This window comes from Diadema setosum, chromosome 7, assembly GCF_964275005.1.
Source record: "Diadema setosum chromosome 7, eeDiaSeto1, whole genome shotgun sequence".
NCBI lineage: Eukaryota > Metazoa > Echinodermata > Echinoidea > Diadematoida > Diadematidae > Diadema > Diadema setosum.
The window spans coordinates 17,221,613-17,241,574 of NC_092691.1; the positions used below are offsets into that span (position 1 = coordinate 17,221,613).

Sequence of the window (19,962 nt, forward strand, 5' to 3'; positions counted from 1 at the left end):
GAGAAAGAAATGCGAGTATAGTATCATCACTTGAAACTGAGGTTTAGTCATACACCTGTACACTGAAACTTGTTTCGTTAGTCATGGACTTGCTGATGTCGATGCGGTTACAAGCAATAGGGCCTACTGTTGGTGTAAATGGAAGTCATAATCATTCTCCGTTAGTATACTTGAACAATCTGCTATCAAACGTGACGTTTGTAAATTTACATCTCATCTCTTGCATGAGCATAGCGTCTTGTAATGTGCGACTATTCCGTTTGCTAAGACACTCCTAAAATTGGCATATAATTAGCATTTCATTCATCATGTTCATATTGACGTATAGCATGGTCACTCTGAGGATATCAACGTCACAGTTTTACTTTATGCGATAAGCAATGATGGTTCACTCAAACTGCATCATTCGATATAAATGTTCCAATACAAAATGTCTTTGGTTTCTTGAAGCGAAATGATCGATAACGAACGTTCGACGACATTGCACCGATGAATCTAACACTGAATCACTGTTAACTTTCTTGATAGTTGAATGCGGTCAATATATTCTCCATCGTATACGTTCTTCAAATATCATTGTCAGTCAAATATCAGTCCTACTCATTCAAATGAAATTACAAGACATTTGAAGACGGTGTAAGTGTTGATGAATAATATTCTATAACCTTCATCAGCTTTCCGGGAAATGCCCCTCCCCGCCCTCCTTGTCCAGGTGGTGATGACGCTGAGATTGGAGAGCCTTGTTGCGAATCAGTGTGTACGCCACAAACCAACGATTTCGGACACGCCTGGCTTTGGTGTGTGTTGTCCGGTCAAATGTTGTTTCGAGATCTGTTTAGATAGAGTAACAAATCTATATCTATCGTGTGCACTGCATATAGTATGACTATATATACACATATGTATGTATATATGTATATATATGTATATATATATATATATATATATATACTATACATTTACATAATTTTATATATACTAGGTTATGTTTTATATGATTTTACCGACATAGAAATAATAATGCAGATCAGAATAGGTTGGAAAAGATTGAAGTGAACGCTGAAACGATTTTCGCTGTACAACTTGCGAAGTCTAGTATACATCCAGAATACAAATCATCAACACTAACGTTAAAAACAAATCCTGGCTTTCTAAATTAAGACAATTTTTCTATCATGATGCGGGTTAACCGAACTTTGTCTATCATACCTTGCAATCCCATCCTCATATCATTGCCAACGTCTGATTCAGTTTGTCCTCGCTCAACATCCTCGTCGTATTCCGTCTTGGTTTGTGATTGGGTGAGAAGATGGCAGAATGTGACGACAACGGGGTGACTAAGGCTTACCTCGAGCTCAAGGAATGCACGGTAGGCGCTGTAACCTAACGGTAAAACAAAATGAGAGATCATTATAATCATACTACCTTGGTAGTCTTTCTAATCAGTAGCGGTTATTATCAATTTTGAGCATTAACCTGATTGTTAACGTGATTGATAGGTTTATCATTTTGAAATATAAACTCTCCATATCCTTTTCCTAACGCGTACTGAGCAATGCTGCATTGCAAATATTAATCGTTTTGTCATGGCTGGGTACCCAGTAACCATAATCAAATTTTCAATATATTTTTTCCTTATTTGAGGATTTTTTCCAAAAGTTTCTCCCATTTATGAAATTCTATCGTTGACCCATCTTTCCGTAGTTAATCACACTTGATAGGGAAGTACACAGTGATATCTGGGCAAGAGCAAACTATTGCTCATACTACAACTTGATGAAGACTAATGGATTCACTATTCCATGGAGTGATCACGGTATTTATAGTAATTGCGTTATTACCATTCGTAGTATCATATAATGTGGATTTTTTTTACTTCCTTTTTTTTTCCAGTTTTGAGTATTCATCTTTCTCTTACACGTCCTTGAATAGTATTTATATCGAGGTCGCATCATAGATTTGACTACATTGTGTGTTCAAGATGGCATGCAAGAATGATTTAATAGATGGACATACTAATTATGCATGCCACAATTATGTTAGATATGTTAATTATGCCACACTTATGGCAATAGATGGATATACTCATCATGCCATCACACTATATGTTAAATAGTGGAAAGTCACCTATATAAAGTCATGTGATTATTCACCTATAGTTATATAGTCACCTATATAACTTTAACCATTATAGACAAAAGTATTTTGAACCTGGTATGCATTGTAAAAGTGTATTGCATATAAAAATGAGAAGCTGAATCACCTGTCGTGGTATTATGGTAGAGAGTAACTCTATTGTCCTTACCTTGGTCAAACCTTTCAAAGCCGGGTGGAGCAAGGCATCGATCAACGCGGCCAAGTAGGAGTACGCTGATGAGCGCACACTTACAGATGCGTTTAATACACCCGAAGAGTCCCACCAAGAGGTTGAGGAAGAAAAAGAAATGCATCGCTATATGGAAGAAACGCCTATTACACAAATGGAAAGAAAACATGAATAAAGCAAATGTTGACATACACTAGGAACGTCCTTGAGAACCTCATTCAATGTCATTTACAACCAAATTTGGAAATTCGCCTAATTGCATTATCACTCTGCTAACATGGCCGCTGTCAGGCCTACAAAACAGTTTGCAAAGAGACTGCACTTTCCTTTACATACCGAAGCATGCGCCTTTGTTAAAACGTTTCCAGAAATCATTTCGACGAAAGTTCAGATATGGCCTGCTCATGACGCAGTAATAATGCCAAAGGCCTTACCTCATCAGCAGTGGCGTACCGTGGGTCAAGACATTGGGGGGGGGGGGCACCTTATGGCAGCAACATCAGAATTGCATAAAGGTATAAATAAATGCGAGCGAGCGGAGCGAGCGAGCTTGAAAATTTTGACATTTTACAGTCCCCAAACTGCCGTTTGTAGCTATATATAATAATATATTTGCTTTTGAAATTAAGGGCGTTGCACTGGGCGCAACTGCTGGCCGTTGCTGGCAGTAACATGAATGGCATAACGATTAAACGCGAGCGAGCGAAGCGAGCGAGCTTGAAAATTTTGTCATTTTACAGTCCCCAAACTGCCGTTTGTAGCTATATATTTTCGCTTTGGAAATTATTGGGAGGGGGCGCACCGGGCGCAACTGCTGGCAATTACTATATACTGACAGCAACATCAGGAGAATTGCATAACGATTAAATGCGAGCGAGCGAAGCGAGCGAGCTTGAAAATTTTGACATTTTACAATCCAAAAACTGCCGTTTGTAGCTATATATTTTTGCTTTGGAAATTATGGGGACTGGGCGCACCGGGCGCAACTGCTGGCAATTACTGACAGCAACATCAGGAGAATTGCATAACGATTAAATGCGGGCGAGCGAAGCGAGCGAGCTTGAAAATTTTGACATTTTACGCTACAGTCCCCAAACTGCCGTTTGTATCTATATTTTTTCGCTTTGGAAATTCGAGGCGGGGGGGGGGGGGGGATGGCGCACCGGGCGCAACTGCTGGCAATTACTGGCAGTAACATCAGGAGAATGGCATATAAACGGTTGAATGCGAGCGAGCGAAGCGAGCGAGCTTGAAAATTTTGACATTTTACAGTCCCAAAAATGCCGTTTGTAGCTATATTTTTTCGCTTTGGAAATTAAGGGGAGGGGGTGCACCGGGCGCAACTGCTGGCAATTACTGACAGCAACATCAGGAGAACTGCATAACGATTAAAAGCGAGCGAGCGAAGCGAGCGAGCTTGAAAATTTTGACATTTTACAGTCCCAAAACTGCCGTTTGTAGCTTTATTTTTTCGCTTTCGAAATTAAGGAGAAGGGGCGCACCGGGCGCAACTACTGGCAATTGCTGGCAGTAACATCAGGAGAATGGCATAACGATTAAATGCGAGCGAGCGAAGCGAGCGAGCTTGAAAATTTTGACATTTTACAGTCCCAAAACTGCCGTTTGTAGCTATATTTTTTTCGCTTTGGAAATTCGGGGGGGGGGGGGCGCACCGGGCGCAACTGCTGGCAATTACTGGCAGTAACATCAGGAAAATGGCATATAACGGTTGAATTGAAATTTTTGACATTTTACAGTCCCAAAAATGCCGTTTGTAGCTATATTTTTTCGCTTTGGAAATTAAGGAGAAGGGGCGCACCGGGCGCAACTACTGGCAATTGCTGGCAGTAACATCAGGAGAATGGCATAACGATTAAATGCGAGCGAGCGAAGCGAGCGAGCTTGAAAATTTTGACATTTTACAGTCCCCAAACTGCCGTTTGTAGCTATATATAATAATATATTTGCTTTTGAAATTAAGGGCGTTGCACTGGGCGCAACTGCTGGCCGTTGCTGGCAGTAACATGAATGGCATAACGATTAAACGCGAGCGAGCGAAGCGAGCGAGCTTGAAAATTTTGTCATTTTACAGTCCCCAAACTGCCGTTTGTAGCTATATATTTTCGCTTTGGAAATTATTGGGAGGGGGCGCACCGGGCGCAACTGCTGGCAATTACTATATACTGACAGCAACATCAGGAGAATTGCATAACGATTAAATGCGAGCGAGCGAAGTGAGCGAGCTTGAAAATTTTGACATTTTACAATCCAAAAACTGCCGTTTGTAGCTATATATTTTTGCTTTGGAAATTATGGGGACTGAGCGCACCGGGCGCAACTGCTGGCAATTATTGACAGCAACATCAGGAGAACTGCATAACGATTAAATGCGGGCGAGCGAAGCGAGCGAGCTTGAAAATTTTGACATTTTACGCTACAGTCCCCAAACTGCCGTTTGTATCTATATTTTTTCGCTTTGGAAATTCGAGGCGGGGGGGGGGGGGGGGATGGCGCACCGGGCGCAACTGCTGGCCATTACTGGCAGTAACATCAGGAGAATGGCATATAAACGGTTGAATGCGAGCGAGCGAAGCGAGCGAGCTTGAAATTTTTGACATTTTACAGTCCCAAAAATGCCGTTTGTAGCTATATTTTTTTCGCTTTGGAAATTAAGGGGAGGGGGTGCACCGGGCGAAACTGCTGGCAATTACTGACAGCAACATCAGGAGAACTGCATAACGATTAAATGCGAGCGAGCGAAGCGAGCGAGCTTGAAAATTTTGACATTTTACAGTCCCAAAACTGCCGTTTGTAGCTTTATTTTTTCGCTTTCGAAATTAAGGAGAAGGGGCGCACCGGGCGCAACTACTGGCAATTGCTGGCAGTAACATCAGGAGAATGGCATAACAATTAAATGCGAGCGAGCGAAGCGAGCGAGCTTGAAAATTTTGACATTTTACAGTCCCAAAACTGCCGTTTGTAGCTTTATTTTTTCGCTTTCGAAATTAAGGAGAAGGGGCGCACCGGGCGCAACTACTGGCAATTGCTGGCAGTAACATCAGGAGAATGGCATAACAATTAAATGCGAGCGAGCGAAGCGAGCGAGCTTGAAAATTTTGACATTTTACAGTCCCAAAACTGCCGTTTGTAGCTATATTTTTTTCGCTTTGGAAATTCGGGGGGGGGGGGGGGCGCACCGGGCGCAACTGCTGGCAATTACTGGCAGTAACATCAGGAAAATGGCATATAACGGTTGAATTGAAATTTTTGACATTTTACAGTCCCAAAAATGCCGTTTGTAGCTATATTTTTTCGCTTTGGAAATTAAGGAGAAGGGGCGCACCGGGCGCAACTACTGGCAATTGCTGGCAGTAACATCAGGAGAATGGCATAACGATTAAATGCGAGCGAGCGAAGCGAGCGAGCTTGAAAATTTTGACATTTTACAGTCCCAAAACTGCCGTTTGTAGCTATATTTTTTCGCTTTGGAAATTAAGGAGAAGGGGCGCACCGGGCGCAACTGCTGGCAATTGCTGGCAGTAACATCAGGAGAATGGCATAACGATTAAATGCGAGCGAGCGAAGCGAGCGAGCTTGAAAATTTTGACATCTTACAGTCCCAAAACTGCCGTTTGTAGCTATATTTTTCGCTTTGGAAACTCAGGAGGGGGGGGGGGGAGGTGGGGCGCACCGGGCGCAACTGCTGGCAATTATTGGCAGTAACATTAGGAGAATGGCATATAACGGTTAAATGAAAATGTTGACATTCTACAGTCCAAAAACTGTCGTTTGTAGCTACATGTATTTTTTTTTTTCGCTTTGGAGGGAGGGGCTGCCCGGTGCGCCCCCTGGATCCGCCACTGGTAGTCAAGGGTGTTGGTTTATGTTCATGATTGGGGGAGTATGACCAGCGAGGGGGCGTCGAAGTGACCAAGCGGGAGAAGGATGTCCAAAATCTGCACTTTATATAGAGCATCCCCTAATTTGTTCGCGTTTGTGAGTGTGTGTGTTTCATATAGATGGAAAAGTTAGGAAATAGCCAAGGTCAAGTCTTATTATTGGCAATGCAAGGCATTTTAATATAGACTAGTATGTAAAGCAATACTGCAAAATCAATGATCAAGCTTTGATAGCAAATGCGCACAACCTATCAAACATCACATTGCGTAACATTGCAGCGACTCTTTTTTTTTGCCATTCCGATGTTCTGAGTACACTGCGCACATCCTGCTTATATTCAAAATGCCAACCAGGAATCACGCTGAATCACAATCTTTTGTCGTCTCCGGTCTTTTTGAACAATGTTTCACTATAATACCTCTTTAGTTATATGGTTAAAAGAAATCTCAGAAAAATATCTTTTTTCTTGATCATCCTTTCATGTCGATTTCAAAATCAGTTTACTAACCCTTGAATTGCCATTTTGGTATTTTTTTTCCTTTTTTTTTCTTCTTTTTTTTTCTTTTTTTTTTACCAGCGGATTGGGGGGGGGCACGTGCCCCCCCATGCCCCCCCGTAGTTACGCTACTGCTCATCAGTGGTAATTTCTCCCTATTTTCCATCATCATTATTCTTGGAATCTCAAGGATGTGATACTGAGATATGACACCGTGAGGGGATCACTTTATAGAGGACAGAGAGCTGCGTATAAACTTTATTGCAGGCCTACCTGTTATCGATGACCAAAGAACCGTTTGCGTTCCGTTTAAGTAACACACATCGAGCCAGGAGATGTTGGATGAAGATGAACGTTATTATCCCAAAGAAATACGCCCTAATGCAGGAAACGGGAGATGATTTAAGAATTGTATGATTAACACATATGCATAATATGCATACAATGAGTCCCACAAAAAAGAAGGCGAGTTTCATTGCAAGTTTTTGCTGTCATAATAATCGATTGCTTCATATTAAGATATATATTAATGGAAAGATACACTTCTCTTCTTTCATTCGATACACAACTCAATATTCTTAATTCATTTCATGCATGAATGAGTTAGAACAATCTACATTGGCGCTACCAAATTTTATCTCCAAGAGCAAATTGCGACTTTGAGTGAGCCTTTTTTAATGCTTTTATCGTTATCTTTTCGAATATCAAAGTTCGTAACCAAGAAATCCATATTCTCTTCTTTCATAATAAGAGACCTTGTGATGCGTAGAATATGAATGACGCATGCTTCAGAAAAAGTAGCGATAAAACATGCTTCATTTCTACCTATTCGACGGATAGTTGAAAAACAAGGATTGAGCATTCCCGACTTAGCAATAGCCAATGGGCTCAATATCTGCGCGAGTGAATTCCTTTTTATATCATAGATAAAAGCCTCACATATCAAAACTAAATCACACATGCATTTTTCATTTTCACAATCGTAATACAACTGTGTATTCCCTATGACCAATACCAGAGCTGATATAATTTTTCATTCTTAGACCTCTTTGTTTATTTTTTCATTTTATGATTAATAGTTTCAAAAGCGTAGTTTCATCTAAGTATGTAGTAAGATAATCCTGTAATGAGCTGCAGGCATATGTAATTAAAAATCTTGTAATTTCATTCCATCAGGTAAATCACTATACTTTACTGTTCTGTTCATTTTCTATTCTGGTTTTAAGAAAACTATACGTTAGCTAGATTTGAGACATCTCAAGTTTCCTACCAGCAGAATAATCGCCTCAAGCCTGCCTTAGCTAAAAGTGACATACTTGCAAAATTTTGTGAAGAGTTCCTTTCAGTGGAAGTGGATGTTTTAAGATACTATTTATATCAGTTTACCTGCAGATCCTTCATTGAGTTCGTAATTCTATAGACTTGATTATGATCTAATACAATTTGACAAGATTCGATATGAAATGTAATGCGTTTGGACCATTGATTATGTGTAATGTGTTCGTCATATTGTTCATTATGCATATAATCTACACCCTTTCAGTTCTATTTGTCTTATCCACATTTTATTGTACTGATTTATGTCTTTCCCCGCGTAACCTCCTTTTCGACCACTTCTTGCATGAACCATACCAACCAGTACTTTTGAAGAAGGAAAAGAGCAATCGCTTGGTATCGTATGAGGGCAATCATCGTTCCTGTAAGCATCCACAATGTGACCAGCAAGACCAGGAAACCTGCATGAAAACCATTCCGTCACATTGAAAGCGTGAACTTATAAGGCATGGATCTGCAGTCATACACAAGCACACTTCGTGGGGCCTCGAAGCAGTGTAAAACCATGTAGTCAAGATCAGATGAATGTTTTGAAGCTGCTTAGTTTGTTCTATTGATGTATAATTTCTATGAAAGTTAGTAAATGAGAGAGGCGTATCAATCGATCTTTATGCTGGATATGAAAATGTATCTCGTGGAGATCCTCGTCATATACACTTATATATTTTATACAAGCACGCAACATACATACACTTAGAAAGACTGTTGTTCATTAAAAAAACCCGCAAAGATATAACGATGGCCCAAGAAAAGGAAAACAATATAAAAACATACCCCAGTGCATGTACGCCATGCTGTAGCCCGAAAATCTTAGGCAATATATCTGCATTGAAAGAACAAAGTAGAAACTGCTTTGAGAGATTGTTAATTTCCGTCGTACTACTCGACCCCAGATAAACGCTTCCCCACCCCCGAAAAACGTGATATTTTATGGGACTTTTTCATTCAATATTGTGCTTTTATTTGTTAGTAGTACACACGCGCACATAAACACACATGCACATACACACACATACACACACACACACACACACACGCACACCGTGATTTGCCTCTCAGCCCAAAAGTCAGTGTGTGTGTATGCGCGTTCCCAATTCCTACGGGATCCAAAATGACACAGAAAATGCTGTTGAGCTAGCTTTCAAAGGTGTTTTACCACATGATGGTGTATACTGAAAAGAAAGATACTTCTGTCATTTTTGTTAGTCTCACGTGTTAAAGAAAGAGTGTATCCAGCAACATCTCAATGCCTGGTGGGCATTTGAGAAGGAAACGAGCAAATAATTACGATTGTCTATATATAAAATTATGAGGAAGAGGTAGTAATGAAAAAAAAAAAAAGAGTAATCTTCCATCTATACATTCGAACCGAGGTCATTAGCTTTGGAAACCCAGCCTTGATGTCCTCAGAGGAAAATAGATTAAAAAAAAAGAGTCTCAGCCATCACATCAACATTTTAGGGAAAAAAGAAAAATCAGCAAGACATTTTTAATCGTTTTTAAACGAGATAGAGCTCTATAGTCTATTGCTCTTCTACCAGACTCAATTTATCATACATCTTGGAAAACACATAGAAGTAAACACAGCAGCATAGTGTATGTTGATATTTCTGATATCAAGTATTTCATGTATTTCAGAGAAGTTGTGATAAATCCGAACTTACTACAACTGAGTGTGCACTTAAATCTTTAGCAGGAAAACACGATCTGTCTCCTTTCCACATTAGCCTTGTAGTTTCTCTGGAAACAGAAAAGGAAGTGGGCATTTTTCAAAATAGATAGAGCACAACTGCTGCTGATAATCATAGATTTGTCATCGTCTAGCTGTAATCTAGCAGAATACATGGAATAGATGTCATGAGATGCGTTTTGTTGTTTACAAGACTTTAAAGGTAATATTTACCATTTGCAGGTGAAACAAAAACCCAGCGTTAGTGCTTAAAAGTATTACTAAAATGTGAGTTAGTGATGGAAACGACCAATGTGAAAATTTGAATCAGTATAATCAATGTTAAGTATTGTTAAATATACAAAATGTGAACAATAGTTTTGATAAAAATGTTTTTTGGACTTAACTGTCTACAGTCATAGTTTATTGAGGAAAAATTCATAGTGATATATCCTTATATCTTAAGTTTTATTGTGAAATTTGTATATGGTAGGATGTTTTGCGATACAACTGACCTACACATATGCATCAAATCGTCGGTCGCATTACGAACCGGCGAATGTTCGAATTTGCGCGGAAACACGATTACGAGATAATCGCGTTTAAAGAATCGGGACTTCTTTAAACGTATAAAAACGTGTCTTATAACCGCACATTGATGATGATATTAAGAGAGTGATGAAAGCGGAATTTTCTGCTTTGTCTGATACTAAATATTATTTTGTAGCTGCACCTGGGGCTCTGTGGTAGTGATGCAAAGTGCGTTTGCCGGTTCGTAAAACCCCCCATTTCAGCGTTTTACGTACATCGCGTACTAAAGAGAGGGCATTACGAACCGGCAAATGTATACATTTGCCGGTTCGTAAAGCCCATGCTCAATACGTGTGGACGTAGCGAGTGCGCATTACGAACCGGCAAATGTAACATAAAATGGCGCGTATCATCACACATTCCACACGCTTAGGTGGTACGCGCACAGTGTAATGTATACATTCGCCGCTCTAGGTAGTGGGATTGTGATTCATTCATGTTCATTCATGTTCATTCATGTTACCTGTAGTTGTATCATAATCATGGATATTAGGAAAGTGTAACAAACACCACAGTTATTTTCTCAAACTATACAACCTACCTGTACTTTTACACATTAATTGTTGATGCGAGTAATGTTATCAAACTGTGCAATGGGTTTTTGATTGGATGAGTACCGTTCTATTAAAGCGTGCCTGGTAGTCACTCACTATCTATAAATATTACAAGTGTTAAGTCATTATCAGTATTGAGAGAATATAATTACACCCATACAAACACAAACATACACAAACACACATACACGCACATATTATACCAGTAAACACACTCGAACCCACACACACAACCTACTTTCTGACACATTAATTGTTGATGCCAGTAATGTTATCAAACTGTGCAATGGGTTTTTATTGACTACTGGATGAGTACTAAAAGTGCGCCTGGTAGTCACTGTCTATAAAAAAGTGTAAATTCATTATTGAGAGAATATAATTACACCCATGCAAACACAAACATACACAAACACACACTATACATGCACATACCAGTACACACACTCGAACAAACACACACACACACATACCCTCTTACAAAGCAGTCATAATCACCTTGTTCTCCCAATTCTAGGTATCTGTGTCTCTCTCACTCCTCTTTTTTTTTCTTTTGTTCTTTTTTTTTCTATTCACCAGTCCCCAAGTTTGTGAAGAATTCTGCATTTTATTAATTCAAAATGCACCATTCCACATGTGTGTTCATAATTACATACAGTAACTACAAAACAAAGCATTCTCCTCAAACTTCCAGATATAACCTGTAAATTCAGAGAGTGATTTTTTTTTTTTTTGCATTTTCGACAGCTCACAATAATTACATTGCACACTATTATTACAATACATTAAATTACAATTGATACAAAATAAATGTGACATTCTCCATGATACTTCACTATGTAATCTCACTTGGAATGAGAAGTTAGGCATTTGTTGCATTTCAGAATTGTGTTCTGACCACCATAAAAGTGGTGCAATAACATGTACAAAATACAAAATTCTCCCAACACTTCACGAGGTAATCTGACCTGTAAATTGGTGAGAAGTTCTGCATTTCCTTGACTTTAATGTATTACAGTAGTATGCGTGTTAGTCACAAATAGTGCAATAACATGATCAAGTGTACCATTCTCCTCACACTTCACAAGGTAATTTTGCCCAGGGTTGAATTAATGAAAGTGATATCCAATGTGTTTATAAACACGAGTCTACAAACTTTAACAGTCTGTCAACTACTGGACTGCTGGGAGGAGAGTAGTGTACGTCATTTGTCTCTTTTTGCTGTCCTTAGGATGGGGGACAACATGACAACATGTTAATAACATGTCTGGCTAGCCATTCTCTTTCTAGGACCAGAATTTTCAAGGCATGATAATATTGTCTGATAGACATTCTGCCATTTTCACTGAGGCAATCATAGCCAAAAGATTGATATGGTTACGTGTTAAATCACATCTTTGATGGTTAAAATGTGTTCTACCATCTACAAATATTTCTGACTTTTTGTAGGCTTCCCCACTGTTCAGCTTTTTTTTGACAATTCTGTTTTAGATTCCATTAATTTTTTCATGACAACTGAAGATCTATCAGGAATAGAACTGATGTCAGTACCTACATATTCTTCCACATGAAAATCTTCTGGCTTTGCACTGACATCTATCTTCCACTCCCTCAAAAGCCTCAATGGCAGTAGTTTCCAAATTTGCAATGAAGAGACAATAAATTGAATACATACTGGAACACTACACTTTATTTCTATTGTTTCTTTTATATTTGAATAAGGTCTTCCCGAAGTGATAAAAATTGGTCGATTTGTGTGAAACTGTGTTGAAATTATTGAAAGCATGTAGCAAATATGTAAAACTGAAGATAAAATAATTACCAGAAAGTATTACAAACTTGATCATGCATCAAGTCTATATTTGTACAAGGCACTATGAGCAAGAAATTCACCAATAATTCCCTTTCCTTTCCTTACAAGAAACATGTACAATAGTTTGCCTAAATGGTCTTTATTTTAGGAAAGTTGGTCAACAGTTAGTGCACTACATATAATAATGTAAATACAACCAGATGTATACCAACAAGACTAGATAAAGGGCGGTATAGAATACATACAGCATAATATGAATATGCTGTACTTCCATTACACTTCACAAACAGTTTTCTATTGCTTTCCTGTGTCCGGTTACCATCAAAATCGGTTCTTCAATGTCTGACAGGGACATTGCTTTCTCGAGATTTAACAGTTTTCCATCATCCAGCAAGGTTCAGTATTCTTTGTTATCTGAAATAAGAGTGGAGGACTTAGTCTGCTTTCAAATTGAAATCAGGTACACCTAATGCAAGGAAAACAAATACATAATTTGATGAAACTGCCAAGTCTGGTTGAATAATTGTTACTTCATTTACTGTTTTTTTTTTTTAACTATTCTTTGCAGAAGACAAACTATTTTCTTTAAATTTTACAGGTTGCCTGCCACAAACTTTTTCTTACAAGAGTGAAGGATAAAAGAAAAAAAAAAGATAATCAAAGTATTTATCACATGTTTAAATTATTTTACATTTGTTATTGGAAAATTAAGTTTTGGCTCATAATTGCTTTTTTAGGAATTTGCACCACACAGATAGATAATGCAAGAAATACAAACAACAGTTATACAATGCCCTGAACTTCTCAACTCCAGTTGAATTACCTTCAGCTTCAAAGGTAACATTGCTGCGTTGTTTCTTAGAATACGGACACCACAGTTGTTTGTAGAGGCTCTGCTTCTGTTGCTGCTGCTGCTTCTAGCAGTGTTGCTAATGTTCCTGGAAGTGCAGATGCTAAAGTTGCAAGTAGAGGCTCTGCTGCTACAGTGGTAAGTAGAGGCTCAGTTGCTACAGTTGTAAGTAGAGGCTCTACCACTGTTGTCGTACTTAGAGGCTCAGCTGCTAGGGCTGTATGTACAGGCTCCGCCGCTGCTGCTGCTGCTCCTGCTTCAAGCGGTGCTGCTGATGTTTCTGGGGATTCAGCTGTCACAAATCGACGTTGAGGCTCTGCTACTGCTGTCGCAAGTAACGATACTGCTGGAGAAGTTGTAAACAATGCATCAATGAAAAAATTATGTGACCATCCTGTGGGTAGAATCAACAAGATTTATACTAGATATACTTGCAAACATCTATCATGGACACTAGAATCTACAGTGTATTACATGCACATAAAGCAAATTATCAGTAATTGATTTTGTTTTGGGACTGAGAAGAGACGTTGACATAATAAATTGGAAGTAATAATCAATATCAGACTTTTAAAGAAAGGAAGTGGAAAGCTAACAGTCTTCAGCATCCTACAGTCATTACAAACTGCAATTACGACATTTGTTTTATTCATTACACAGAATTGAACATTTATATTGAAATGGTAATGCAATGAAAGTACATTGTACCTACATGATACTATGCATAAAAATCGCTACATCATTTTAAAATGAAAAAAGACATAATATATCTTGATAAACTTATTGATGTAGAACAAATCAGTAACTATGTATTCAAATTACCTCAGGCAGAAAGAGGAATGCCCTCGTCATCTGACATCCTACGTCCATCCATGGGCATGTTGAAGACTTGAAGCACCCTCCCTTTCCACCAGCCATTTTCACTTCTCATAATATGTACGCAGGAACCTTGTTTCGGTTTGGTCCGTTGAGCACGATAGAGGTCACTTGAGCTGACAGGATTCATAGAACCATCCCTCTTCCACTTGACAAGAACATCTATGCCTACGGTGGTTCAAAAACACACAAAATTGTATGGACAATTTCAGTGAGAAATTTGACAGTTGTGTCATACACTATGTGATAAAACATTACAAGTACCTGCAGGTTTGAAAAATGTGAAGAAGAGTATTTCTTACAGCTAAAGCACAATTTCAGAAGAAAAAACAAAGTAACATAAGGAAATTCTTTACAGGCAATCACCTACGACATTTTGTGAGACAAAATGAAAATAGCTACAGCCAGCATACCTATTTGAAATGCAAAAAAAAAATTGTCATCAAAGTCTGATGATCTCTGAAGGGCATAGTAATTCAGGTGCTATTGGTCGAGCTTTTACACCTTGGGGTTGGCAAAGGTAAATAATGATAACTGCTACACATTCTTTGATTAGAAATGTGATGTCTTTCACATAAAAACCTAACAATCTTATACACAGAAGTGTTAGTGCTTGCTTTTTTCTCTTTTAATACATTGAGTAGCAGTCAACATTGATATACATGTATGAAATAATTACAGTAAGGCCATTAGAAACTTCCCCCAAGTATGCTCAAGCAGGTGCCTAGGGAAGAGCTTGTAATATCAACATGAGCCTGTCCTCACCAGGTTAATATCTGCATAAGATACTTGACAGTAGAGTTAGATAAGTTCGACATTACAGAAAAGGTATGACTACATTACCTAGTACATTCCAGATATCAAAACAGTGATTTCTGTCAAATGACATGGTATTGTTCAATCATCTATTCCACTGAAAGTAATAAATGACCTATTCCATTCACCGTAAACTGAGAAATGTTTGTGAATACCTGGTTCCCGGTACACTTTATGGTCCACAAGTACCGGTACCATAATCACTTGTTACGAATCAAACTTACCATTATAGGCAGAAGGAAAAACATCCTCATCACCACTACTCTCTGCGGTTGTACGTAGAGGCTCTGCTGCTACAGTCTGAAAGGCTCAGCTGCTACAGTTGAAAGTTAGGATCATGCTGCTACAAATGTAGAGTTTTACAGTAGCATACGTAGACGCTCTGTTGCAATAGTACTGTCGGTAGGCCTACTGTAGTACATAGAGGCTTCGCGACTACAATTGTATGGAGAAGTTCAGCTGCTACAGTTGCACTTTACAGGCTCTGCTAATGCTGCTCCTGCGCCGAGAGGTGCTGCTGATGTTCCTGGGATGCTAGCTGCTACAGTTGTAATGATAGCGGTGCTGCCTTTGTTTGTGGGGACTCGGCTCCAGCTTGTAGTGGCCTGCTGTTCTCCTAGAATTATCCCCAAGATATAAATAAGGAAAATCATGTCAGTGTTATCAGGGCACAAATAGGATACCGCGGTAACTTATATAGAATAAAAATCCCTGGATATAGGCTTATACTTGTACCGGTACATGAGTGTTAAAAAAAACTGTGAGTACCGGTACCGGTAATCAACTTCGTTTAATTTTTCTGAAAGTTCATTGATATCTGTCCTGGTAATCAAAATAAGTAACATACCGGTGAATACAACCTCAATCTAGCCTATAAATTTACTGTTTATGCAGGATTTTAGTTAGACAGTAAAGGCCAGAGCAGCTATTCTTGCATGCTTAAGGAAGCTATAGGTAACTATAACTGACTTAACACTGACGCTAAACAGTCTCATCATGCAATTTCATTCTTACTTAGGGCCTAAATACTATTTTTTTTTTAATGCAACAACATGAATCTTTGAAAACAATGATAATCATTTATTACTTTGGGCCTATTTTCAGTTCTACCTGGGTATTTGCAATTGCTACACGATATTTTTTTTTTCAGTTTATAGATTCTACTATGCTTTAGTTTAAAAAACAATGCATTCGGGTTGTATGGGAGGATTGCTTTATCTCTGACCAAGAATAATCAAGGACCACCTTCGACAAAAATGGTGGCTAGGTGTACGACTGTGTAGGATCTACAACTACAAGGAAATGAAATACACAGGAAAGCTACTTTTACATGATAATGTCGAGCAATTCTACTTCTCTGATGTAATATTTTACGATTACACATTAACCTGCCCCGATTATCATTACTTTTGTTTCTAAACAGAAGATTAAATAACAAATGAGCAACAAAATGCACCTAGTAGTTACATACCAGCACAATTCCGAGTGCATGGGACTGATGGTGATGACGAGCCCTCGCTCGCGGCCTCGCAAGCTCCTCGATTCGCCCCACATACCTCACGTGTGTTCCGTCTGAACAGGGATTTTACGAACCGGCGTATACGAACATTTGCCGGTTCGTAATGTCACAAATTGCAGCATTTGGACATTTTGAAAATTCGTCACTACCAAAAATACATGTTTTCGTGAATTTTGCGATTTGATATTTTGGGAATAGATAGAGTTTGGTATGGACATTCAAAAAATGGAAAAAAGTGAATTTTGAAAAATTGACCCAAATTCGAACATTCGCCGGTTCGTAATGCGACCGACGAAATGTTATAACTTGAACATTTTTAAATCACTGTTCGCAATGGTAAACAGTACCTTTAAATATATCTACGACAGGATCATCATATTTTCTGACCGGAAGATTCGTATTTCTGTCATTTTTTTCATACTTCACAAAGATAATGAAGAGCGTTGATGTGTTTACAAATTCTTCTGCCATTGTCATGATTGTGGTGCATGGTTTTTCATGTAATCTAAGTGCTGCGCTAGACGTAGTCGTTACCTCGATAAGACTACAAAACAATGCTATAACTTTTAAAATGGTGTCATTGAATTACCTGTAGTTGTGAAGGAAGAATAGAGCGTTTACAAATGTCGTCATCACGGCAATAGACATTGACAGAATGAAGGAAACTGTCAAACAACAACAAATGATGAAAGTGAAGACGAAATGATTCAAAAAGGTAAAAGAAGAGATGAAAGGCTTTATTCCAGGTGATTTATGTACTGTTACATGGTTTCATTCATGCTTCCAACGTATTGAATAAATTTTTGTCATGTCTATTACTGTTATTGAAAGAGGTCAGTATACGACAGAAGATAAGGGCTCATTCACTTTAATTTAACTGATCATTAAAAAAAGATTTATACTTGTTTAATAATTGATAGAATTACTTATTATGCATTAGGAAATTTAAAAGGTTTCCAAAAAAGTGCTTTATTTTTCTGTCGACATAATTATGATTTGTTACTTTTCTCAGAGCGGTCAAAGTCAATTTGTGTAAGTAAAGATGATGATAAGAGAAAAATATTGAAGATGTGAATGACTGCTGGTGTCATAAAACATCATACTAATAATATGATAACAACAGAAAGCCCACGAGTCATACATCTTACAGTCATACAGCCCATCCCGGAGATGAGTTATACAGATCACGAGTCATACAGCCCATTAGTTCGACACTAAGCTAACATGGCCCACGAGACCGACACATTAAGCCCCGTGTTGTATCTGTCGAACTCGTGGGCTGTTTTTACCTAGTGTCGAACTCATGGGCTTAATTTGTCTACTGTCGAACTCATGGGCTGTATGACTCGTGAGCTGTATGACTCATGGACCTCTTTTCAATGTCGAACTAGTGGGCTGTATGACTCGTGGGTGTCGGTCTAGTGGGATGACCCCAAATGAATGCCCATATGGATCACGTTTACGCTCTCAACCAATCATTTGGTTAGAATCTGATGCTTTATCATGCTATTACATTACAATTGAAGCGTCTTTACAAATGTACTATACACATATAATAGTTACACACATTTTTATCAAAGTTAATTCACTTTTTTGTTGTCATTTACATCGATTGTGATCACTCCATCCGTCAGCAGCTTAGAATATACTTACCATCTAAGATATCGAGAAAGATTGTTTCATTTTCCGGACTCTGCCAAAGTAACGCCAGAAGATACGGCTTGAAAAAATCCGGTAAGGACGTTATTTTAACACTGATCTGCAATTACATAATAATAAGGTACACAGAAATCTGAAACAACGATCTTGTGAGACAATTCGAGTAATTATATTTGAAATCGTTTTAATAATTTATGGTCAACGACAGCCCCATGCAAGATATATTGTTGTTAATATTATTCTTTTACATTTTAGATTTTCTCTGTTATATCAAATCGGGTTTTTTTTTGCGTGTGATTCATTATAAAGCTTTATTGTCAATTAAATACATAATCATCAGTTAATCTTCAGAATGTTAAGCCGCATTCTGTAGAAAAGCGGGTACTGAAAATTAACTAACCTGAAAAATTATGGCAACGGATACACCAACGGTACACACCATCCGAGTTGAATACTTAAAACCTGCAGCGTAGGAAAAAAAGGGAGTATCAAGTACCCGAATGAAGCACTAACATGCACATGTGCAGATATATTATTTGTGATCTCTATACGAAACTTCATGAAACCGATGTGACAAACAGGGGCCTACTACGCGAGTGTATTCCCTGAAATTATTATCAATGCCCATGAAGAAGTTTCTGGTCTCCAGGTTATACGGTCATGGTTCCTGTTTCATCATCAAAGCACAGTTTCCATGGTTTCGAAAAAGAATATCATTCGTTTAAAATAATATGATTTTATCCAACTATACTATAGAGCACTTTCAGGAAAATTCGATCAGTATTAAGTTTGGCTGACTATGATTTGATTTGATTTGATTTGATTTGATTTGATTTATTGGTTTCTGTATCATCATTGTACATACACACCTTCATGTACAAACATAAATATAACAATATATATATAAGTATTTTCTTGTTCATTGCCTGTGTACAATGTACAGCAAAAGTACAACATAACATGCAGCAATGAATAATACAGAGGGGCTACATAGTATAAGCGTAGCTTGATTTGCGTTCAGCCCCCGTAGCATAACATGATAATTATTATGATATACATCGGAAGGAGAATAGGAGGGAGGGATGACTTGCATAGAGATAGGATAGTTGAAAGGAGAAAGGGAAAGGAGTACTTGGGTACCTAAGGGGGGGTCACCGTGCACCCCCCCCCCCCAGGACTCCTCGAAACTTACATTTTCAGGATCCTCATGACATACCAAAACATAATCAAGATGTTAACAGGAACGAAAAGTGGCTGTTCTAGGTGAAATTTAATGTATTCTATTGTTTTTCATAATTTCTTATGTATTTCTTTGTTGTTCAACTTTTTCAACTTTTGTTTTTTCTTTGTTTTTCTATTGGAAATTGTCACTGACCACTTTTCTACCATAATTAGCACAAAACTAATCAATGAAAGTGATTAATTGTAAAAATAATCAGGTTTTCATGACCTTCATGACAGAGCACCTGTTTTCCATAGGAAATGCACACAAAATCACAAAATTGTGCCCGTTTTGGGGAGACATACCGTTACAATAATGGGCGTGACTTCGCAAAAGTAT

At 38.3% G+C, this 19,962-nt stretch overlaps 1 protein-coding gene across 1 annotated transcript in view; it reads right to left on the reverse strand.

The window, feature by feature from the left end:
- Positions 1-670: 670 nt before the first annotated feature.
- The window catches only part of LOC140231086 (stimulated by retinoic acid gene 6 protein-like), a 28,034-nt gene continuing 8,742 nt past the window's right edge, over positions 671-19,962 (reverse strand). The window contains exons 9-17 of the mRNA XM_072311237.1: positions 18,802-18,863; positions 17,379-17,407; positions 9,722-9,797; positions 8,832-8,880; positions 8,359-8,458; positions 6,996-7,100; positions 2,306-2,469; positions 1,210-1,383; positions 671-831 (exon numbers count right to left, since the gene is read on the reverse strand). Of these exons, the coding sequence (XP_072167338.1) occupies positions 671-831; positions 1,210-1,383; positions 2,306-2,469; positions 6,996-7,100; positions 8,359-8,458; positions 8,832-8,880; positions 9,722-9,797; positions 17,379-17,407; positions 18,802-18,863 (920 nt within the window). The remainder of the gene's footprint in view (positions 832-1,209; positions 1,384-2,305; positions 2,470-6,995; positions 7,101-8,358; positions 8,459-8,831; positions 8,881-9,721; positions 9,798-17,378; positions 17,408-18,801; positions 18,864-19,962) is intronic.